The sequence below is a fragment of the Dermacentor variabilis genome, chromosome 9, assembly GCF_050947875.1.
Source record: "Dermacentor variabilis isolate Ectoservices chromosome 9, ASM5094787v1, whole genome shotgun sequence".
NCBI classification, from domain to species: Eukaryota; Metazoa; Arthropoda; class Arachnida; order Ixodida; family Ixodidae; genus Dermacentor; species Dermacentor variabilis.
In genome coordinates this window covers 51,292,934-51,318,347 of record NC_134576.1, presented here as the reverse complement: position 1 = coordinate 51,318,347, position 25,414 = coordinate 51,292,934, and the positions used below count along the sequence as shown (strand labels likewise).

Below are 25,414 nucleotides of genomic sequence, written 5' to 3'. Positions count from 1 at the left end.
GTATGTGAGCTGTATGGTGAGCAACATGGTAACAAGGAAGGTCAGAGATGCTGAGATAATCTGATGCGTGGCGGCTGGGCAGATATCTTCCCATTCTAATAAAACATGCTGCATCATTTCCCTAGCTTTGCCGCAGAAAGCGCATGATTCTCTTCCCTTGATTTATGCCGCTTTATGAGTGCGTGTTATAGGGCTTCCTGATCGCGCTTCGAAAAGTAAAGAGCTTCCCTTTGAGTTACTTAACTTGTTTCTTGCCTGATTTCGTTTTTTTACTCTAAAGTAGTTACTCTTAGCAAGCTTTTTTTTCTATTAAAAGCCTGCTAAGAGTAACTACTTTAGAGTAAAAAAACGAAATCAGGCAAGAAACAAGTTAAGTAACTCAAAGGGAAGCTCTTTACTTTTCGAAGCGCGATCAGGAAGCCCTATAACACGCACTCATAAAGCGGCATAAATCAAGGGAAGAGAATCATGCGCTTTCTGCGGCAAAGCTAGGGAAATGATGCAGCATGTTTTATTAGAATGTGAAGATAACTGCCCAGCCGTCGATTCAGGCCCCTCTGGCCTCCTAGAAGCCCTCCGCCGTTTGGTATGACGTCACGCCGTGTGCCTCGTCGTTGCGCTCGCCTCCGCTTGCATGGGCATCTGCGTCGCATGCCTGATAACATGTCGGAAGATTGAAAAGGAGAGCTCGCGTGCGCCGCAACCACAGTGGAGGCGGCCGTATGGACGGCGACAACTCTCATAATCAGGAGGAGGCCTAGAATCGACATCGGAACGAGATGAAGTAGAAACGAATCGCCCACGAAACAGAAGAGCGCGCCGAATGACTGGCTAAACGCCGCAACATAGCTAGGCAACCAGACTAACCTGGACTTGCAATCAAGATTAATCAAGGCTAACCATGCTATGTCTTAGCTTTCGCTAAGTATCTCCTAGCATGGCCGAGCTAAGCCACTGCCATTTTTTTTCGTTATCCATTAACAACACACATTTCAGCAGCGCAATTTCAGGCATGTGCGTTTTAAGTTTAAGGAGTGTGACGGAGGATTAACGATTTTTATCCTCAAATTACTGCGTTGTCATTGCGCAAAGCAATAATTAAATGCGTACACGAAATTTGCAGACTAACCGGAGCCAGCACGGAGGCCCAGGTGGCTTACTCGTTCGCTTGCTGCGCGGCTTCAGACAAACACCGCCGATTTCACGAGCTTGGCAGTTACGCTAGTGCTTAAGAAACGAGAAGATAAAAGTAAAAGCGGGGGCACCCCATGGGCACACCCACCGGCTATCTCGAGTAAGCCGGGAAGCCTGCACCGAATAAAGCGTGCCTGGGGCTCTGTCGTGCCGATATAGAGAGCCGAGCAGACGAAATTTCCGCTTCGACTAAACTTGGTGCGCATGTCCTACTCGTGCTGACCTCATCGCATCGCGCCGATAGGAGATGCTCGTCGGTTGTTCAGTCGCTGCTCGCGCGCTACTGTTAAAGAATCGGTCGGCTGTACAATGCAACACTTGTAAACGGATGGAAACAGAAGCATTCCAGGTGGATTAGGTTGACTAATCGGCACATCTGCTGCTTACCTCCGGTACCGCCGTCTGAAATAGGAACGCCAAGAAGTCGATGAGAAAAAAGTAACACATAGACATACGTAGTGAGATATTTCTTACCTGGACTACATTTACATGCTATCTCTCGATTACGTTTCGGTGGTATAAACATAAAAACCCCCAGACAACTTTCGTAAACTGATTGCCTAGACGTAGTCACGAGATACGTGGTCACGGTAAGCACACTTTCACTGTAACTAAATGTGCAGTTATGTATTCCTCTGGAGACAGTTTTTTTTGTCTGACATACTTTTATTGAAGAGTATTACAAGGAACTGGCCAGATTCTTGTCAGACTAAGGTAAAAGATCACGACTCTTGCAATTCTTCAGATATCTCAGCAATACTATACAGGTATTCGAAATAATAAAATAGGCTAATGAAGTAATTAGAGATATTTGATATTTACGAGGTTTCAATAAATGCTGAGTCTGGTGCTCTGAAACCTTAATTTCCGAAAATCTCTTGCTATATGCTGCTTCTCAAGTGAGATGCACACATCCCAACCTAATCACCTCCAATGTGCCAGCTACCCCTGGCTTCATGCCAAAGCCATGGCCCTTTTTACTCTGAGGGACATACTCCAGCGTGCCGCATCTGGACTGTAAACCGGGCAAGGATGTTATTGCGATGCTTCGAAGAACGGTGAAAAAAAAAAGAACCTTGCTTTTAAATGGAACAAAACATGGAACCAGGGGTTGTTCGCACGTTGGAGGCGATCTTCAAGAAGGTGTCAAAAGATGTCTTCGCTCATCTTATCTAGGCTTGGTAGAAACGATGGGTCGTGTGCAATTCACTTAAGGGGGCATATAGCAAGTGATAAAATTGTCAATGAATAATTTTCAGGAATTAAGGTGCCACGTCACCAGTATTAGTCTTTATTGAACAACCCACGTATAATAAACTGACACTTGGAGGCACCCTTCGAATTCCACGTTGTCGTTGGTAAACTAACATATAAAACTCTGCTGTACTCATCTCAATGCAGCAAGGAGCGAGATTTTCGCATCGAAGGGTTCGATGGAATACAGGTCTCCTACGCAAAATTATATTAGGCGTAAGTAACTGTGTGCTTATGCATTAACAAAGAATAAATTTTTCTGGATCAAACTTTTGTCTTTCCCAGTTTGCGATCTTGCAAACGTTGTCAAGAGCGGTGATTGACCCGATAACCGCATAACACGTCCACAATTTTTGAAAGTACTTTCAGAAATGTTATAAAAGAATGGTGCTCTAATAAATTAGCTAATATCGTTATTAATAGTTATATGAAGCATTAATTCTGTAATTATATAACGCGAATCCTCCGTAACTCATATCGCAGCAAGCACAACGACTCACTTGTAAACGCATAGAAATGGAAGCATTGCCGATGGAATAAGATGGCTAATCGGTACATCTGCTGCTTACTTTTGCTTGTGTCGTCTGAATTAGGAACGCAAAGAAGTTGAGAAGAACAATTTATACACACACCTGGCGCGTTATTTCTGCTGGCATGGACTACACTTACGGGAATGTTAAAACGATGGTTAAGTTTATCAAAGAAATTGCAATTTTGGACAATCTTGAGGCTCCTAATACGACACCGCACACTAGAAGCACTTGGTATGCGTTATATTTAAGCGATTTAAACTAGAAAATGACCATGCGACTTTCAAGTTACTGCGAAGTGTCTGCATAAAAAGGTGTCGTTGCCAGAAACGTCCTCTCGGTAATACCAATTTTAGTGAAACTGAATACGGAGTTATGCGTTCCTCCAGACAAAGTTCTTGCGGAGAAAATTCTTTTCGTCGAACACGCGTTTACAAAGACTAGCCAGATCCCTTACTGACCGCGATAAAGGTTCTCCATTTCTCAATGCTTCAGATAATATTTCAGCAATACAAAGCAGGCAGTCACAGTAGTTAAAAAACACCAATCTTGTCAATTTAGCTATCTGATATTTAAGATCCACTGACACTTGGAGGCACCCTTTGAATCGCATGCTTTCGTTGTGAAAGCATGCAATTGTTTTGTTGTGAAATTGTGCTGCCGTCATATCGTAGCCGCTAATTGCCAGTTTTTATCATTAAAAGGCTTTCATGACGTAGGGTCTTTTGCGCAAATATATTTAGCGCAAGCAATTGTGCCCTTACGTATTAACATAGAGTAACTTTTTTCTGCATCAAAACGCACCCGTTCGCCGACTTTAATGTTCCTAATGTTGCGAACATCGGTAATGGACACGATAAAGTATAAGTAAACTTCTATTGAAGTGCTTTCAAATCTAATAAAAGAAAGGTGTCCAAATAAAGTTAGCAAACCGGTACCTAAAAGTTATATGATATGGTAGCGCTCTACACCGATAACACTTTACGCATAGCATAAGTAGAAGGGAACACTTGGAAACTGATAAAGACGAAAGCTTTTGCAGATGTAATTTAAGTTAGATAATTAGTACATGTGTGCTTACCATGGCTAAGCCACTCTGAAAAAGGAGGGCGAAGCAATTGAGAAGCAACAATGTTAATATACACATACGGACTGCGTTATTTCTTCCTTAGAGTGAAACTACTTAAGCGATAAAGGGACGCTAGGGTTTATCAGGAAAATAGCAGTTTGAGACAATCCTGAGGCTTCGTATACAACTGCGCCCGTCAGAAGCACCTGGAAAACGACCTCTCGATTACATTTCAGTGATCTAAACAAAAATCCTCAGGCAACTGTCGTCAGCTGACTCTCAGGAGGAGTCAAGTTCCCGTATCAAAACCCGTTGCTAACAAGGGCAACCACGCTATGAGTGCAACCATAGGCGCCGATACGGTTTCTTTTAACTTTCCTCGACCTTTTCGCTTTACATCTTACTAGGGAAAATAGATTACTGCTTCGTTGTTGGCGTGGCCATGCATGGCTTTTAATTCATACTTCTCGCTTTTTTTCTGCACATCCTGACTATTGGAGAACATGCGCAATATAAACACTAGCGGCGCCTGCCTCATCCGTATTTTCTCACTTTAACATTGATCCAAATTTCCGAACACCCTGCAGATAATAAATTTAAGTATACACACACGACAAACTTTATTAATAATTTTGAAAGAGATAGACGTACCCAATTAAAAATATTTCTAAAGGTGTGGATAGCGTATGCCTAGCGAAAGAATATGTTGCTGCATGTTCACCACGCTTCAAATTGCTTTGCGTGCTTTCTTGACCATGAAAAACACCTATGGACTTCAGTTACCCGTTCGGCAGAGTCAATCTTGGTGTGAAATGCACGTGAACATTGTGTGTATTAGTATTGCTTCTCTTTCCAGTAAGCAATGATAACGACTCTTGAGAAAAAAATATTTCTGATGAATTACAACATTTATAATTAATACTATACTTGCATGCAAAGGTCATAAAAATATACAGGGTGTCCTATCATGCACCAAGATTAACAGATAGAGCGACGCATTACTGGAGCAAAACCTAGTGCATATTGTTTACAGTACAGTGGAGTAGCTGCCAGTAATTTTATCGTTACTGAGATTTAATTAGGTTATTTTAATTGATTATCTTACTCGATACGTAGTATCTTAACTATAAAAGTGTCAATGAGGCATTTGAAGGCACAGCCAAGTGACATCTAACTGCGGTATTTTCCGCGAAGTACTAAACCCTGCGAAATATGGAGAATACCAAGTGACTGCGCTCCCCACCCCACCACAGCCATGCCCTCGAGCGTGCTCTCTTTGAGTTAGACAGGATGAAATAAAGGAAATAAAGAAAAACATCGGGGTCGAGTTAGTGCCGTATCTGCCGCGCTCCGACCGCAGTAACCCGTCGCGTCTGGCGTTAGTTCGAAATAAGGAAACGCAAGCAAGGCAGGTGACGACTATTCTTGTGTAGATACATCCCAAAGGGTGTAACTTTGCCTAAGAATGTACTGGAAACAATGCGCACTTGGTTTTCTCCGAGTAACGCAACTGCTCTTTTTTTTAAGTCTGGGTGCGTCATAGTAGGGGAACACTGTATAATTAAATCAATAACCGAAATGAGGATCTACTCATTTCACTCACTCACGGATTCACTCTCGGATTCACTCGAAATCAGAATCAACAGCAGGCATGCGAAGCATGAATAGCACACCGAGAAAGAAAAAAAAAGGAGAAAGAGAGAGAGAGGGGGGGGCTGTGGTCACAATTACAATTACACGAACGAAGCTTATACCACCGAGAGGACTTAGGCATTAAAATCGAACTGTCTCCTACTAACACGAAGTTTCTTCAAGTTCAAGAATATATATATATATATATATATATATATATATATCCACTGACACTTGGAGGCAGCCTTAGAATTGTATGCTTTCGTTGACAAACTTTTGTTGTGAAATTGTGCTGCCGTCATATCGCAGCCGCAAATTGCCAGATTTTAACATTAAAAGGCTTTCATGACATGCCCGTTCACCGACTTTAAACTTTAAATGTTCGAAACTTTGCGAACATCGGCAATGATATATATATATATATATATATATATATATATATATATATATATATATATATGTGTGTGTGTGTGCGTGTGTGTGTGTGTGTGTGTGTGTGTGTGTGTGTGTGTGCGTGCGAGGGGGGGGTGGCGGATGGGCAAGCTTTTCCTTCTGCGCCTATGGGTGCAGCTAAATGCGAAGTTATGCTCGACTTTCCAAATTCTTCGGATATTTCAACAATGTCATACAATCGAGGTAGTCTAAATAAATGAAAACGCTAATCATGTCATTCCAGGTATTTAATATTTAAAATGAACTGACGCTTCGAGGTACCCTTTCAATTGCATGCTTTTGTTGTTAAACTGTTTTTGTGAAATTGTGTTGCCGCCATCTCAAAGCCGCAAGATGCAAAATTTTCACATTAGGGTGCTCTGATGACGTATGGTCCTCAGCTTAACCATATATTGCAAATAAGGGCCTTCTCTTTCACGGATGGCGATATTGCAAAACGTTGGCAAGATCTGTGACACTTTCACAATTCTTTAAAAGTACTTTCAAAAATGTTATTAAGGAATGGTACTCTAAAATATTAGCTAATCTGGTGCCTAATAGTTATATGATGTATTAATGTTCTAATTACGTAACGCCGATTCTCCTTCACTCATACCGTAGCAAGTACAACGACACAGTTGTACACGTATGGAAACGGAAGCATTGCAGATGGAATAAGTTGGCTAATAGGGACATCTGCAGCTAAGCTTTCCCAGGGCTGTCTGAAAAAGGAACGCAAAACAGTGGACAAGAAACAATTTATACACACACGTGCTGTGACATTTCTGACTTGGCATACGCTCACGGGATTGTTGAAATGACGTTTGAGTTTATCGTATAAATTGCACTTTGGGGCAATCGTTATGATTGTAATACGACCCCGAACAAACAGGAGCGCCTGGTACGCCATCTCTCGATAACACTTCAGCGATTTAAACTTAAAAATGACCACGCGAATTTGTTAAAGGGATTGTGAAGTGTCTGTATAAAAAGGCGTCGTTGCCCGACACGTCCTGCCAGTAACCACGCTTTCAGTACAACTAAATACGGAGTTATGCATTCCTCTGGGCTAAGTTGTTGTGAAAATTTGTTTCATCAGACACCCGTTTGCAAAGACTTGCCGGGTTCTTTACTCTCTGCGATAAAGTAATAAAGCAGTACAAAGCAGGCAGTCAAAACAGTTAAAAAACACCAGTCGTGTCAATCGAGATGTGTGATTATTTAATATGGACTGACACTTGAAGGCACCCGTTTGATTTTCAGGCATTCGTTGTTAAACAGTTTTGTTGTGAAATTTTGCTGCCGTCATTTCACAGCCGCCGGATGCTAGCTTTTCGCATTAAAGTGATTTAATGAGGTATTGTCTCCTGTTTAACAATAGATTGTACGTAAGTAACTATGTACGCAACACCAGAGTCAGTTTTTCGGGATCAGAACGATGTCTTTACGCATGGCATTTTGCCACACTTTGGCTATATTCGTGGTTGACAAGGTAACAATAAACATTAAAAATTATTTGAAAATAATTTGAATGTGTAAGAAAAGAAATGTTGTACAATAAAATTAGCTAATCTGATGCATAGAAGTGATATGGTGTACTAGTGCTCTAAATAAATATGCGAGTTATCCGCATATTCGAGTTTTATTCGCATAGTAGCAAGTAGAACGAAACACCAGGAAACGGATGGAAGCGGAAGCATGGCAGAGAGAATTTAAGTTCGCTAATCTACTGATTAGCGAACCTAAATTGTATCTGCCATGCTTCCGCTTCTCTCATCCGCTGCTCACCGTCCGGGATCCTGTGTGTCTGAAAAGGGAGTGGAAAGCAGTTGACAACTTTATTATACACATACGTAGTGGGATATTTCTTGCCTGGACTAAAATTATTCGAATGCTAAAAAAATTGTCAGCATTCTTGATATTCTTGATTTTGTTATTCATATTCTCAACAAAATAGCACTTTAAAAATATCGTACGGCTTCTAATATGACCCCGCACATCAGAAGCACTAGGTGTGCGATCTCTCAAATATATTTCGATGTTTGCAACGCACATCCTGGTCGGTAACCACACTGACGAAAATTCTTAGGGATCTAAATACGCAGTTATGCATATTTTTTCGTCGAACACGGGTTTACAAAGAAATTGCCAGATTTTTTTACACTAGTTTCTACCTAAAAGTTCTCTGCTTTTGAAATTCTTCAGATAATATTTCAACTATAAAATGCAGGCAGCCAAAATAATAAAAAACACCAATAATTTAAAAGGAGATACATATTTAAAATGGAGTGACACTTGAAGGGAGCCTTTGAATTGCGTGTTTTCATTGTTAAACTGTTTTGTTGGCAAATTGCGCTGCCGTCAACTCACAGCCGCAAGAAGCCAGATTTTCTCATTAAGAGCTGTGATGACGTAGTGTCTCCTGCGTGACACTATATTGAGCGTAAGTGTCTGTACGCTAATAGATTCACAGATTTAGTTTTTCTGGATCAGAACGTTTCCTTTCACCGATGCTGATGCTGCAAAGCGATGGCAAGATCGTTAATTGACACGATAACAATATTATAACCTTACACTTCTATTGAAGAACTTTCAGATCTAAAATAAAAGAAAGGTGTTCAAATAAAATTAACCTATCTGGTACCTAAATGTTATATGGTATACTAATGCTCTGTATCGGTAATCGAATTCATTTCCTTTCGCGTAGCGTCGCAAATACAAAGGCAAAGCTTGGAAAAGGATGGAAACGGAAGCGTTTGCTGATAGAATCAGTTAGCAAATTAGTAGATCTGCTGCTTACCAAGGACACCTCCGTCTGAAAAAGGAGCACAAAGCAGTTAACAAGCAAGAAGTTCGTTATGCACATACGAACTATTATTTCTTGCTTGGAGTGAGATTATTTAGGTGCCAAAACGACGCTTCAGTTTATCAGGAAAATAGCAGTTTGAGGTTTCTAATAAAACCGCGCACATCAGAATTGCCTGGAGCCCGATCTCTCTAAATACATATCAGTGATTTAAACAGAAATTCCGTGGCAACTACCTTCAACTGACCCCCCAGAGGAGTCAAGTTCCCGTATCAAAAGGCGTCGCTAACAGACACGTGGTTTCGGCAACCACGCTGTAACTAAATATGCGCAGTCATGCATTCCTTTCGGTTAAGGTTTCTGAAGAAAACTGTTTTTCTTTACTGCCGACGCTTCTACAAGGAAATGGCCATATTCTCGGCTCACCGCGATAGCGATTCCCGGCTTTTCACATTCCTCAGATATTTGAACAATGAAATACAATGCAGCTTGTCCAAATAAATGAAAAGGAAATGCTAATGAAGTCATTCGAGCTATCCGATACTTAAAATCGACTGAACCTTAGAGGAACCCTTTGAATTGGGTGCTTTGATTGTTAAACTGTTTCGTCGTTAAATCTTGTTGCCGTCATCTGCGGCATGCTTTTTGCATTGAAGGTCTTCCATAATGCATTGCTCGACACGTCCTGTCAGTAACCACACTTTCAGTACAACTAAATACGGAGTTATGCATTCCGCTGGGCTAAGTCGTTGTGGAGAAAATTTTTTTCATCAGACGCCCGTTTGCTAAGACTCATATATTATATGTATATATATATATATATATATATATATATATATATATATATATATATATATATATATATATACATATATATAATAATATATACTGCTAGCAATATATATTGCGTAGCAATGTATTGAGCGTAACTAACTGCGCGCTTATGCATTAAAACCCAGTAGGTTTTTGTGGATCAGAACGTTCACTATAACCAACGCTAACGTTACAAGAGGTTGGTATGTTCGGCGAGTGACAAGATAACATTCTCGTTTATATTCATCAAGAACAATTTCACCAATGTAATAAAATAAGGGGAGAAAATTCAGCTAAAGTGGTACTTAATAATATGATGCACTAATACTCTACAGACAATTGAATTCCTCCCTAACGCACAGCGTAGGAAATACAACCCAACACATGAAAACAGACGAAAACGGAAGCATAATTGGAGATCAAATTGAAGTTCTCGAGTGAGTAAATGTGCTCTTACATTTCCCACTAATGTCTGAAAGAAATGTACAGGAGTTGGGAAGGGACAATTCATACACATACGCCCTGTGATCCTTCTGACTTGCAATACGTCTATCGAGATTGTAAAATGAACCTTAAGTTTATCGGCTAAATTACGCTTTGGGGCAATTGTGAGGCTTATATTACCGTCCCACACATCAGAAACGCTTGGTACACGATATCTCGTTTGCATTTCTGTTATGTAAAATGTAAAAATTATAAGGAGTTTCTCTATAGAAAGGCGTTATTCGACACGTGCTGTCAGTAACCACACTTGCTAAATGCGCAGAGTGGCGTCCATACAGCCTATGTCTTTTCTTCTTTTGCTGAGTGTAACATTTTTTGTCGTTACAGATCATCTTACAATGAAATGGCCAGATTTTTGATGAGCGTCCATAAATGTTCTCAACTTTTCTAATTCTTCAGGTAATATTTCAACAATGCAATGGAAGCAGTCAACAGTAATAATAATCAACGATTGCGATACCCCGTAATGCGTAATTTGAGCGCAACTCTATACGAGTTTTTATTTCGCAATATATTAAGGCAAAGAAGGTGAGAGAAACGTGTTGCAGAGTCGGCAATCGTAAAAAATCGTAAAAACCAAACCAACGAAACCAAGCAAGCGCAAGCGTGAGCCGACGCAAGAAGACAATAGTACGAAGCTAGCGGCGCGGCTGAGAACAGTACGCATCGAGTAGTCAGGTGTGTCCGCATGAAGCCACTTTCCCGCGCGCACGTCACTGAAGGTGCCGCAATCATTGGTGTCCGCCGTTCGGGGCTCGCGTCTTATTTCATATGCTGCTTCGCGTTTGCTCCTTCCCCCCTCGCTATTGTGCTCGTTTACTCGGTTACGTCGAGGCCGACGCCGACGCTCGCCGCAAGAACAGGCGCCTAAGAGCTGCACTCTACAAAAGCGCCAATTAGGTAACACGATATATTTTATATATAAAATGGACTGCCATTTGGAGGCAGCCTTCGAATTGCATGCCTTCGTACATTCAGCCTAAGTAACTGTGCGCTGATGCATTAAAACACAGTACGTTCTTGTGGATAAGGGGTCCTATAACGTCAAACTATCTAATATGTTTTCATCACAATTTGCTGCCACCAAATTGACGTCAACAATGTAACGCAAACTACGCGAAGTAACCCGCAGCGTTGTTTAAAAAGCCATACCAAACGCGCTCCTTGTTTATAGGAGATACAAAGAGATACCAGCAGTGACAGAGGCATTCCTTAATTAAGGAGTACAGGAGACTTACGTAAATATTTTGGAAAATATCTAGAAAGATTACACAGCTACCCTAATTCTCCACAAGTAGGAAGATACCTATAAGAAAGGGGTCAAACAAGGAGCCCAAATCTCTACAATGCTAATCACAGCGTGGTTAGAAGAAGTATTCAAGCCATTAATTTGGACGGCTTAGGAGTAAAGATCGACGGCAAATATCTCAGCAACCTTCGGTTTGCAGATGACATTGTCCTGTTCAGCAACACCGCAGACGAGTTACAACAAATGATTGAGGACCTTAACAGAGAGAGTGTCAGAGTGGTGTTTAAGATTAATATGCAGAAGACAAAGATAATGATGGATGACCGGGCAAGTGAACAAGGCAAGAGTTTCCAAGCGAATAGTAGCCTGCATCTGGCGGCTTTAAATACAGAGCATTTCTTCGCGAACATTCGCCACTTTGACACTATCTACTATCTAGCCGCTCTCGCCCTAGCGCTCTCATGGTCGTTTCCTTAACTTGGTATGTACCGAAATTGGGATAGCGTGACCGGAGTTTTGACGACCATAAACGATAGGTTCTAACATGAATGCCATGACATGCGTATCATGTAGGTGATGAAACAGTCGCCTACGCCTTTGTGCTTTCACGGTCGTTTCCTTAACTTAGTATGCACCAAAATTGGCACAGCAAGACAAGAGTGTATGACGAATATAAATGAAAGGTGGTGATATGAATGTTATGACATGCTTGTCACGTAGGTCATGAAACAACCGCCGTCGTCTTGGTATATACCACAATTGGCATAGTATAACAAGAGTGTATGACGAACATAAGTGATAGGTCATGCCATGCGTATCATGTAGGTCATGAAACAGCAGCCTACGTCTTAGTGCTCTCAGGTTTCGTTAACTTACTAGGTACGAAAACTGGCACAGTATAACAAGAGTATATTACAAACATAAATGATAGGTCATGACATGCGTGTCATATAGGTCATGGAACAGCCACCTACGACTTTGTGCTCGCATGGGCGTTTCGATAACTTGGTAGGCTCCCCGAATACTGCTTGGCATAACACCGATTCCCACAAGGCGTGGGATCTTCGGGCTTTATCTTACTTGAGTTGGTGAGAAGAGGTGAGGAGCACGCTCAAGTTGGGAGGGTTTCAATGGGGCTTAGTTAACACTGTAAAAGTCGATAACTGAATGAAGAGGGTGGTTCCTGGTCTGCGGCTTGTTCGCATCCTTTTACTTAGCTTACAATGGCTGGTATAAAATCGCGGTGGCGTTCAATGGAAGGCTACAAATATCGCCAGAACAGATCCTCAGCAAACAAGGGTTGGCAGAGCGATCTCGTATACGTGCCGAAAGGACACGACAACGTTATATCTTTTATTATTCGCAAATAAATCCATGCTCCCTGGACTCTTCCAGACTTCCATAGCTTATCTCCAGTATTATACAAAATATTTTCTAAGATTATCTCTGAACAGGCCGGCTTCAGGAAGCGATACTGTACAAAGGATCACATCCATGTAATCAGGTAATCAAGAAACCTGCAGAGTACAATCAGCCGCTCTACATCCCTTTCACAGATTACGAAAAGGTATCTGATTCAGTAGAGATACCAGCAGTGACAGAGGCATTCCGTAATTAAGGAGTACAGGAGACTTACATAAATATTTTGGAAAATATCTAGAAAGATTCCACAGCTACCCTGATTCTCCACAAGTAGGAAGTTACCTATAAAGAAAGGGGTCAAACAAGGAGCCCAAATCTCTCCAATGCTATTCACAGCGTGGGTAGAAGAAGTATTCAAGCCATTAATTTGGACGGCTTAGGTATAAGGATCGACGGCAAATATCTCAGCAACCTTCGGTTTGCAGATGACATTGTCCTGTTCAGCAACACTGCAGACGAGTTACTACAAATGATTGAGGACCTTAACAGAGAGAGTGTCAGAGTGGTGTTTAAGATTAATATGCAGAAGACAAAGATAATGATGTATGACCGGGCAAGTGAACAAGACAAGAGTTCAGGATCACCATTCAACCTCTAGAGTCTGCGAAGGAACACATTTACCTTGGTGAATTACTCACAGGGTGCCCTGACCACGAGAAGGAAATTTACAGAAGAATAAATTGGCTTAGGGAACGCTTACGTCAGACATAATCAGATCCTTACTGGAAACTTACCATTATGAATAAAAAGAAAGGCGTACAATCAGTGCATTTTAGCGGTGCTAACATATGGGTAGAAACTGAGAGACTGCAAAGAAGCTCGAAAACAAGTTAAGGACCGCACAAGGAGCGATGGAACGAAGAATGATAGTCGTAACGTGAAGAGACAAGAAGAGACCCGTGTGGTTCAGAGAGCAAACGCGTATAGCCGACATTATAATTGACATTAAGAGAAAGAAATGGAGCTGGGCAGGTCATGTAATGCGTAGGTTAGAAGGGATAGTTGAGGTTATGAAATTATGAAATTCGACGGCGAAGGCTGGTATCGGTTGGCGCAGCTAGGCGTAATTTGAAATCGGAGAGTGAGGCCTTCGTTCTGCAGTGGGCTTAAGATAGGTTGATCATTATAATGATGATGAAAGGGCTAATGTGGAAAAAGGAATTGTATCAGCAACTAGTTTTCTCCCGTCCGGCCTAACGATGCAGAAACTTTGGGTCTAGATATCTCCGGGAGCCTGCCGCGTGACAAAACAACAAAGAAAGTTCTTAAGTTCGTCAGCGGGTGTAGAAAGCCTTTAGACACACCAAGTAGGCGAATTCATGTCGTGTGCGGTGCTATTGCGATTGCGAAATGCCGTCCGGCACAACGTCGATGACGAATACGTCGATGATCTTGTAAGGTATGAAATACCGTCGTAGCAGTTTCTCGTTAAGTCCTCGTCGGCGTATCGGGGTCTAGACCCAAACACGGTTGCCGGGCTGGTATTCCACGTAGCGTCGACGAATAGCGCCGGCTGTTGGTCCTCTTCTGGTTTTTGATGCGCAGCCGGGCAAGATGTCGCGGTTCTTCGTCGCGCTGGGGATAAGCAGTGACGTTGAGATTCTTTTCATCGGTAACGTGCGCCAGCATAGCATCGAGGGTTGTCGTCGCGTTCCTTTCGTAAAGCCACTTGAATGGCGTGATCTGCGTTGTTTTCTGCATCGCAGTGTTGTAAGCGAAGGTTATAACGTACGGCAGGGCGGCATCCCACGTCTTGTCTTCGATGTCTACGTACATTGCAAGCATGTTGGCGAGGGTCTTGTTCAGCCGCTCCATAAGACCATTCGTCTGTGGGTGGCTGGCAGTTGTCCTCCTGTGGCTTGTCTGGAGGTATTATTGCAAGATAGCTTGTGTGACCTCTGCAGTGAAGCCTGTTTCTCTGTCGGTGAAGAGGACTTCTAGGGCACCATGTCGCAGCTGGATGTTCTCGACTAATTTAGCAACTTTGCCCGTACCTCCTTCAGGCAGAGCATTCGTGTCGGCGTAGCTGGTTAGGTAGTCGGTAGCCAAGGTGATCTACCTAATTCCAGATGTTGACGTCGGAAAGGGCCCCACAACCCTATCCCGATCTGCTGAAATGATCGTCAAAGAGGTCCAACAGGCTGTAGTAATCCCGCTGGCCTTGTCGGCGGTCAGGTGCGGCCAGTAATGCCTTTCCTGTACCCTCGTTAGTGTCCGGGAGAAGCCGAGGTGCGCAGCGGTCGCCGTCATGTAGGGCGTGCAGTCTGGACGCAACGTTGAAGGAGCAATAAGAAGGCAGTTGGCGCGGAATGGTGAGAAATTATTTACGAGTACTTCGTTTGTCGGGGAAAACGAAGAGAATCCTCTCCTAAATGCCCTAAGGACAACGTCAGTCTTGTCTTCCAAATACTCGAAGCGTTTTAGCTCCGTTTTTGCTCATTGCTGCTGAACGAAGTCTTCCGCGCTTATTGCTCCAAGGAAGGTGTCGTCATCCTCGTCATCTGGTGGTGGTGGGTCAATGCGCATGCGTTATAGGCAGTGGAATCGAAGTGCTGCCATAGAATTTCTCACTATAGTACCGAGAGGGAAATCTGGCGCTGTGGCGCTGTGGTATGCGTGCGAATCCCGTTATATTGTGACTTCGGATTGGCATCGTTCTTGGACAGCCCGGACACCTTGAAGATGCGCCTGACAACCACCGTGTGTTGTCCTTGGTGTCATTGTCGGCTTCTTATGAAAATCGGGCCATTCGGTTAACCCTCTTTTTTTCTCGGTCATTGCATAACAAGGATCTCAAATCCGATGAAACGATGAAAAAACGCAGTCCGCGGATAGCCTACGCCGCTGCGAAAATCTCAGCCTAGTTTTTGCAGTCGTGCGCTGCGCGTAAAGCTCCCTCTTTTCTGGACGCTTTCTTTCGTAATATAGCAGATTTCTATACGCGGCTGCTATTGGCCAACAGCTGAAATCAATCTAGAAGGGTGCTTTGATCAGTGCGCTTCTTCCTACTGTTACCGTGTACGGTTGCTAATGCAGTTTAATAAACAGTCTGAAGTAAGCGATAATCGACTTTTGAATTTTGACGCTTACGCAATTCCTGAAGAAGTCGACTTTCGTCTGCTCCTGCTCAGCCATGGCCGCCCGCGTAGGAATTAAACGTTGGCCATCCTGCCTATTGGTGTCTTAGCCGGCGAAACCGGCTACGACACCAATAGCTGTTTCAGCTGGCGAAACCCTCGCACACAATTCATGAAACGAAGTAGAAAAAGCTCCGCTTTCCACACGAAGCCGGCATAATCATAGCGATTCACAGAATAGTAGCAGCACCGGTCTTGCTTTCACTTTTAGGACGTCGTCAGTGCCAAACTACTTGGGCATGTGGCTGGAATATTTTGTTGTAGAGCTAAAACGTGTTGAATAGTAGGTCAATAAAGTAGCAAAGTGCGTTTGCAGGCTAATGTAATAGCTCATCTTGCGGTGTACGAATATGACGCCGCCGGAGCTCAATGACTGTAAAACAGATTAGTAGTAGTCACCTCGTATTTATTTGTTTACTTATTCACATGATACTGCAGAGCATTTAAACCTAAGCATGAGCGATACAGTGGCCGAACAAAAGAAAGAAATTGTCATTCAAAACAAATAAAGGTGACATTCAAACTCTAAACGTGTGACATCAGGCAATAATGTATTCTACAGAAACTGCTACTTAACAATGACAATGGCTGAGCGTTACATTCACCAAAGGTGCGGGGGAAAAAATGAAAATTTGAGAAGGTAAATATTCTTGCCTGATATGGAGTTAAGGATTCTTAGTTACTATGTCTGGTTAGCCATGACGATAATGGATGAAAAGATGAGTGAGGGCGGAAGGCGAATTTGTTATTTTTAAAGAGAAAAATAAGGCTATACCTTGCAACTTTCGGTCGAATTTGTCGACAACGCGAAGCAAAGGCAACAACAACAGATGGTAGAGTGGCTGCCCCGGAAAGGCGGTTGTCCTGGGTTCGAGTCCCGGTCCAGAACCAATTTTTATTCAACTCTGAGGCTATTCTTTCGAGGAATCCGTAGGGGTTTCCTTTGTAGCAATTGCTGCGGACGGGTGGATGTCTGATTTTCCCTATATTCAGTACTCTCCACCTTGCGGTTTTCTGCAGAACTATTACGTCAAGTAGAAAGACACAAACACGGAGACACAATCTCTCCAATGCTAGTCACTGCGTGCTTTGAAGAAGTATTCAAGCCATTAAATTGGACGGCTTAGGAGTAAGGATGAGCGGCGAATGTGTCAACAACCTTCGGTTTGCAGATGACATTGTCCTGTTCAGCAATATTGAGGACAAGTTATTGAGGACTTTAACAGAGAGAGTGTAAACGTTGGGCTGAAGATTAATATGCAGAAAACAAAGATGACGATCTACAGCCTGGCAAGTGAACAAGAGTTCAGGATCGCCTGTCAGCCTCTACACTCTTAAGCAAAATCACAACCTTTTGCACCACAACAATAATCTTCATCTATCTTGTCCGCATCTCCTTTCTTTAACCTGGCGAGCCCGGTACTTCTCAGTAACGAACGGCATGCGCGTTTCAGCATGACATAGCATTCCCGACCGGTAAGTAGCGGGCGCGGCGTTTTCAAGAAAGGAAACGCAAGCAAGGCAGATGACGATTATTGTGTGGCAGAGATACACCCAAAAGGGTGTACCTTTGCATAAGAGTACACTCTCAAGCAAAATTACACCCTTTTGCCACACAACGATAATCGTCATCTCTCTTGTCCGCGTTTCCTTTCTTTAACGCCGCGATCCGGTACCTCCAAGACACGAACGGCATGTGCGTTATCAGCATGGCACAGCATTCCCGACAGGAAAGTAGCGAGCGCAGCGTTTTCAAGGAAGGAAACGCCAACAACACAGACGACGATTATTGTTATGTGGCAAATATACACCTCATGGGTGTACATCTGTTTAAGAGTTTACATTTACCTAGGTAAATTACTCACAGGGGTGCCCTGATCACGAGAAGGAAATTCAAAGAATAAATTTGGTTGAAGAGCACACGTCAGACATTCAGATCCTTACTGGAAGTTTACCATTATCACTAGAAAGAAAGGTGTACAATCAGTGCATTCTACGGGTGCTAACATATGGGTATAAACTCGAAAGCAAGTTAAGGACCGCCCAAAGCGCGATGGAACAAAGAATGATAGGCGTAACGTTAAGAGACAGGAAGAGAGCCGTATAGATCAGGAAGAAAACGGGCATAGCTAATATTACAATTGACATTAAGAAAAATAAATGGAGCTGGGCAGGTCGTGTAATGCGTAGGTTAGAAGGGAAAGCAGCCGAGGCCGGCAATTGACTGGGTGGGGTTATGAAATTAAGAAATTCGCGGCGCAAGTTCTAATCGATTGGCGCAGCACTGGAGATCGGAGGCAGAGGCCTTCGTACTGCAGTGGATTTGAAATAGGTTGATGATGATGAAAGGGCTTACATTGAAAAAGGCATCAAATCAGCAACAACTGGTTTCCTCCCGTTGGACGTAATCACGCAGAAAATTTGGGCACGTATCATATCACCGGGAGCCTGTCGCGTGACGGACACGTGAAGTGAGGATGGCCCGAATTTTCTTTTTGACCAATCGTAGGTGGCTGATTGCAGAATTGGGAGTAGAAAGGTTTAGAGCAGCTCTACGTTATAGCATCTAGAACTTTGTCTCGATTATATCAATATCGGGAAACGTTGTCGAGATCGGTGATTGACGCGATCACTATACCACACCATTTAAATGCCGCAGAAATGCCGTTTCAGTGACGGTCCAGAACACGGGAGCAAGACTGTGAATGGCAGAACTAACTCTTTATTGGGCGGATCTACGCAAGAAAAAGCACAACGATAATGCGAACGCAGTCGTTCATCATCGAAAACGGCTTCTATACATGAGTCATCGAATGTTCGAGAGTAATTGCTGGTGGCAATTAGATTGCTTATGGCTCGATGACACCAGACAGCGGATAGAAGCATCGATAACATTCGAGAAACTTCCGGTACATGCATTCGCGTCCTGCGCTGAGCGATAACATTTGTTAAACGATGAAAAGCGGTCATCCGAAAAAAGATAAACAAGTACACGTATCAATACCTTCACCCCCCCCCCCTCCCCCATCACAACAGCATCGTGCCAATGCTACAAACAACGAAAGGGAAAACAAAACCACCCACAATAAAGTTCGTCAGTGGGCGTAGAAAGCCTTAAGACACACCACGTGGACGAATTCATGTCGTGCGCGGTGACACTGTGATTGCGAAATGCCGTCCGGCACGACCTCCTACTGCAGTGCGCCAATACGTCGCTAATCTTGTAAGGTCTGAAGCACCGTCGTAACAGTTTCTCGCTAAGACCGCGTCGGCGTATCGGGGTCCAGACCCAAACACGGTCGCTGGGATCGTATTCCAGGTAGCGTCGTCGAATAGTGCCGGCTGTTGGTCCTCTTCTGGTTCTTGATGCGAAGGCGGGCGAGCTATCGCTTTTCTTCGTCGCGCTGGAGATAGGCGGTGACATTGAGATTCTCTTGATCTGACGTGTGGGAGCATGGCATCGAGGGTTGTCGCGTTCCTTTCATAAGCCAGCTTGAATGGCGTGATCTGCATTGTTTCTTGAGCTGCAGTGTTGTAAGCGAAGGTTCCGTACGGCAGGACGGCATCCCACGTCTTGTCTTCCATGTCTACGTACCTTGCAAGCATGTTGGCGAGGGACTTGTTCAGGCGTTCTTCTTCTGCAGGGTCTAGGCAGTTGTCCTGCTGTGACTTGTCTGGCTCTATTGCGAAGTGGCTTGGGTGAGCTCTGCAGTAAATGTTGTTTCTCTGTCGATGAAAAGGAATTCTAGGGCACCATGTCGCAGCAGGATGTTCTCGACGAATTTAGCAACGTTGCCCGCACAACCTTAAGGCAGAGCTTTCATTTCGGCGTAGCTGGTAAGGTAGTCGGTAGCCAAGATGATCGAATTATTCCCGGATGATGAGGCCGGAAAGGGTCCAAACAAACCTATTACATATACGCGGACTCGAAGTGAGTTCAATGAGAAGCGCCAATTTGGCTACGATGTGTCTCGGGCCGTTCCATTTTTTCTCGCTCTTCGGAAAACGCAGCGGCGAGACCTTGTCGTCGCCCCTGTAGCCATTACTATTTCGATCTGCTGAAATGATCGTCAAAGAGGTTCAATAGGCTGCATTAATCCCGCTGGCTTTGTTGGCGGTGTTGGATACGGACCCTTTTCCTCGAATGACGCCAGTTCCCCGAGCACATCCAATCGCCGTCGCATTCCAATTATGGTGCGCCGGGGCCCCTCTACCACGTCACATGACCCATCAGACAGGTTGGCGACCCCCACCTCATGCGCCGCACGTCGAGCTATTGTCTCTCCCCCTGCTTCACTCTTCCCGAAAGTGCAACAGGAAGCTGGCATGGTTCCAGGTAGCTGATCTTGGTCCCGACCAAAGCTGTTCTGCGGCTCTGAAAGGGCGTTTGAGAACAGCCCGTCTCCTCCAGATGAGTGCTTACAGGCAAGGAGGCGATGCCGGAGGCAAGTCAACGCTCGGACAATGGAGCCCTTGGAGCGTCCCCATTGGCCGAATGTGAAGGCACTTGCATGGGCTCCTACCAATGGAGCAAGATGACACCTGAGCTGGCTCGACGACTGTCCGAAAATGACGTCTCCCCGAGAGGCCGAAGGGGTTAAAAGTGAGAGACAGGGAGAAGAGTTTCTTTTTCTTTCTTCTTGCCACGGGCCGGAGCGTCCGATTTGCAGTCGGCCGTTGATGACTTTATGACTGTTTATTACTTTGCGTTATTACTGTAAATAATGTAAATAAAACTTCAGTTCTCAAAATGCTCCTCAACGTCTACCAACTCCCGCACTCAACGGCAAAATTTAATAACTGGTGGCAGCGGTAAGGACGAACCTTCGTCGAAAAAATTCCTGAGGAACTGTGCACAGCGAAGAAGAAAGAGCCTTCGACCCAGGGAGTCCTGAGGAACCGGGAACAGCGGACCGATGAACCGGATGGCGTGGTGCTGCATCCGTGAGTGAGGGCGTGGTTTTTTTCTTTTGATGCGCCAGATTTGAAATTTTACATGTATATTTTGATAGTTCTAGGAATCAGGAATTGGTTGCATATTTTGTGTTTGCACAAATTAATTAAGCAAAACAGTTCTAAACACCAGTCGGGGCAGCTGCCGTGGATCTTAGAAGGTTGACGAGGTCACATTCGTTGTTATTGTGGGATGAGTTGGAAGCTGAGGCGGACGAAAAGATGAAAAAGCCAGCAATCCAAAAGGCAATTCGAGATAGTGGCAATGATGATGAAAGCATTAAGATTGCTTGGGAGATGATACAAGAAACGCGGGAGCAGGAGCGTCAAGAACGTGAGAGTGAGCGTGAGCGTAAGCGAAAACTGAAAATGCACGAGAAAGAGATGGCAGAGCTACAGGTTGAACTTCAGAAGTCGCGTCCAGCGGCGGGCAGTGAAGGGGACAATCTTAGCAGATCAATCGACGTCGAGCCATGTCGGATGGACCAGTGGATGAAACTGTACAAGGTTGGAGAGGACATTGCCTTATTCTTGGTTCATTTCGAGAGAACTTGTGAAAGGTGTAATTTCGCTCAAGGCATCTGGTCACAGCGGTTGGTCACAACGTAGTCGCAAAATTAACGGCGAATGACGCGGAAGACTACGGGAAAGTAAAGGCAGCGCTGTTGAGGAGGTACCGAATTTCCCCGGAAGTATTTACGTAGCGATTCAGAGAAGCGAACAAAAAGAGCGACGAGAGTTTGCGTATGGTTTGAAAACAAACCCTGTTGAGTGGCTTAAGGGTGCCGAAGTCTACGAAAGTAGAGACAAAATATAGAGTATTTGTCTCGAACAATTCTACCGCAGCATTCCACAGCCAGTGATGTTTTGGGTGCAGGATAGAGATGCCGTAGACACGGTAGATAAGGCGGCTCGGCTAGCTTATGATTACGTGATGCGACGAGAACTCACTACAGATGGCGAGCGTCCAAATGGAAGGAATATGGAGTTAACGATTCTCAGTTACGTCGTCTGGTTAGTCATGATGCTAATGGAGGGAAAGACGAGGCAGGGCTTACGGCGAATTTTTATTTTTAAAGAGAAAAATAAGGTTACACCTTGCAACTTTCGGCCGACTTTGCATTGTCCGGACGCCATGCATTTACATGACCCTTGAGTAAGTCGGTTTTACGATACTTTGAAAACATACAGCTGATTGCTTTCCATTGAACTATTTCAAGTGCGGTAACGTCGTGTTTATTGTAAGACTCCCAGATGGTGCAAAGATATTCCATTTTGCCCCAAATGAGTGATGACTATGCATGATGTTGAGTTTTGGGAGGCACAGGTTTCACTATATGTCGAAGAATACAAAGCTTTCAGAATAAGGCAGCAGATGCAGACATGATCATTCCAACTTGGCTTGATAGTTATTTAAACACCCACAAATTTACTTTTAATAATTTCAACAAGAGGATCAGTAGGATGAAGGCAAGGAAACATCCGCTTATTGCTCTTCATTGCAACCTGCACACATAACAGGTTTTTCATGATTAAGTCTTACATCCCATTTTCAGATCATGGGTATGTGTTCTTAAGGCTAACGTTCAAAAGTTCGTGAGCCACTCGGCAGACAACGCCATTATAGAAAGTCCATTCGCCTGCAAATAAACAAGTCTGTATTCATCCTTTATTCAGAATGTGGGTATCTTTATTGCAAAGAAGGAACTGGAGTGGTTGCCGCGCGCTAGCTTGTGGTACCGTGGAAGCAACCGGTAAATGTCGCCAGCACGAAAAGGGGTGGAAACAGAGTGGGTGATGTTTTGTAAATAGGCACGAATCCCGATTAACTATAAAAGAGGGGAGTTCTATGCACACTGATTTAAGAAAACAATTTTTGTGGGAACAACATAAAGATAATATAATATCAAGACAGTAAGTACATGTCTTTACTTTGGTCTCAAAGATTCTTTACATTTGAACCTTGAAAGCTGCTTAGCTAAAGATCTATGTAATGTTTTTTCTGCTCACTGGCACAAGAGACAAAAATCAGCTCACAGTCTGAGCCCTCCAAAGATGGACGTCAAGCGAAATTGTTGGACGCCCCCCCCCCCCCTGCAACTGCTGATGGGGGTATGCAATGCATTATTGTTGGTTCGGATGCTTGTTTTGAGTTTTTCTTTATTGAAACGTATGCTATTCTGTACGTTGTATGTTGATTCCACTGGATGTGTGCACGTTGTATGCGTGATTCTAATGGATGTATGCACTGTTTGCTGCAGTTTGCTGAGTGCTTGTTACGTCTGCATTACGAGGGGTATCAGCCATTGTATTTTTGCTTGCTTAGGTGGGTATGAGCCGTTCTTGATGATAGTTCTTGATCACAAAGGGACACAAAAACAGCCGACCACGGATAGGCTAACAGCTTTATTATAAACAGACTTGCCCTGATAAGACCACCTGACATCAAGTAGAAAACCTCATCAACAGGCAAATAAAGGTGAAGAAAACAAAGGTTTTGCATAACAAAATGCTGCCAAGTGATCGCATAGATGCCGGAAATATCTGGGGTTTAGATATGGTGCACAATAAAGCACCGACAACAAGAACGAGCTGCCTAAAAAAACAATTTCGATGTAATGCTTTTATGGTTTATCTGATTTAACACAGGCGCCCGGATGCCATGCTTTATCACAACAGCAACGCCGCAGCCCATATGTCAGTCACGACGAAAAACCTGGTATGGGTATGCGGAAACAACAGCGTTAGCAATGTCGCCATGAAACCAGGTCTCTGTAACACATGGCGTTCACAATCTAGAAGGACAGGTTCAAGGCAGATTTGCTGGCGATGCTACGCGCATTTATGTAGAGGAGTTGAAATTGATTACCATAGCAACGTATACGGCAGTCACTGTTGGAATTTCCACAAACAGCCACCGTTCATTCGCGGTGCCGTTTATCAAAGTAAAACATTCCGTTTATGTTGCTTCGCACATACATCACTTACCCACAACAGTTTCCTATTCTGCAGCATATCCCGAGAGTAATTGTGCTGAATAGATATTTTGTTCCGCTTTGGTTCACGAACTTTCTTAGCACTACTTGTTTATCATTGTAGTCCTGGAAATGAGCAGTGTTTCGGCTAGGTTTGCGTGGGCTGCCTACGTGGTGCAATCTACCGACAGAGACGCATGACAGCGGTAGGTTTGCCCTGAAAAGTTCATTCAAAACTATTTCCTTTAAATCGGAGTCACACTCATGAGGCCCTTCCTACATTGCAAAAGATAACCAGGATCCGTTGACAGACAGACGGTACATACAGCTACAGCTGAAGATGAGACGCTTTCCCGGGAAGAAGCCGCCTCTGCCTCCCCTTTCGGCGCGCCCAGTTTCCCTTCCTCCTGCACACTAGGTCACCACGGAGGCTGGCTCAGGTGCAGCTGTATATATTTCTTTCCTACTTTCTCTACTTTTTACAGAAGGGTTCCCAGGTGTCCAAGAACAATCAGTCGAAAGGTCGCCCCCCCCCCCTCGCCCCCGTTTCTCGCTTGTTTTCCTACTGGTTTCGTTTTCCTTGTGTGCCTCGTTCGCTTCACACATTCTTGCATGCGCTAACTCAAGAAAACAGCGACATTTCATCGAGATCGAGGCTACGCCCTCATCACCACGAATAATGTCTATGTTCAGGGTTATAGCATGCCGCAAGGAGCTATATGCGCGTGCACGAGCTACACCCCCCTCTTCCTTCTGTCCTCCTTTTCCACCTACTGTCACGCACTCACTTCTTTAGTGGTTGTGGAAACGTTTGCGAGTTTCCCGCAGTTATATTGTTCATTGAAGCAGCGTCTTGGAAGAACAAACACGTTTGCACCATTTAGTAGCCACGAAAAGCCTGTTAGGTGACTTGTGGAGATGTTGAGAGCCACGGCTCGTATACTTACCACCCTTGACGCAGATAACCAATTCCCGGACCAAAAAGGAAAGTCCTCAGAGGATGCACTTCGATAATGCGGGCCAGCCCAAATCTTCCTGCATAAGCATTTATACAACTAAAATAAGCAAATGCGATAACACAAAGCCGGGAAAATTGTGCTAGAAAATGCCTTGTTTGCACGCCCGTCAATCCCACATCCAGTGGCTGCATATTAGTTCTGGGAGCACAGGATTTCAAACAAACGAGTCCATAAATAGCCTGATGTGTGTTCCAAGCGCGTATTAAAGGTCAAAGTTTTAGTTTAAGAACCGTATCGTTCTTCCAGAAGCTTTTCCGGTAAGCTCAAACCACACGCGTTAATTTGGAAGGTGCATTCGTAAACATCCACTTGTGATGAAACCGTGTGGCCATCTGCGGCCACCGAAATTTAATTTATTGTCTCGGTATTCCGCCGTGACGGCAGTTGAATTTCCTTGCATTGAAATCGTGTATAAGGACACTGTC

The 25,414-nt window shown here is 43.9% G+C and overlaps 1 protein-coding gene across 1 annotated transcript in view; it reads right to left on the bottom strand.

Moving 5' to 3' along the window:
- The window catches only part of LOC142592671 (uncharacterized), a 473,797-nt gene that overhangs the window by 48,974 nt on the left and 399,409 nt on the right, over positions 1-25,414 (bottom strand). The window contains exons 47-49 of the mRNA XM_075704237.1: positions 24,918-25,005; positions 7,900-7,918; positions 1,582-1,596 (exon numbers count right to left, since the gene is read on the bottom strand). Of these exons, the coding sequence (XP_075560352.1) occupies positions 1,582-1,596; positions 7,900-7,918; positions 24,918-25,005 (122 nt within the window). The remainder of the gene's footprint in view (positions 1-1,581; positions 1,597-7,899; positions 7,919-24,917; positions 25,006-25,414) is intronic.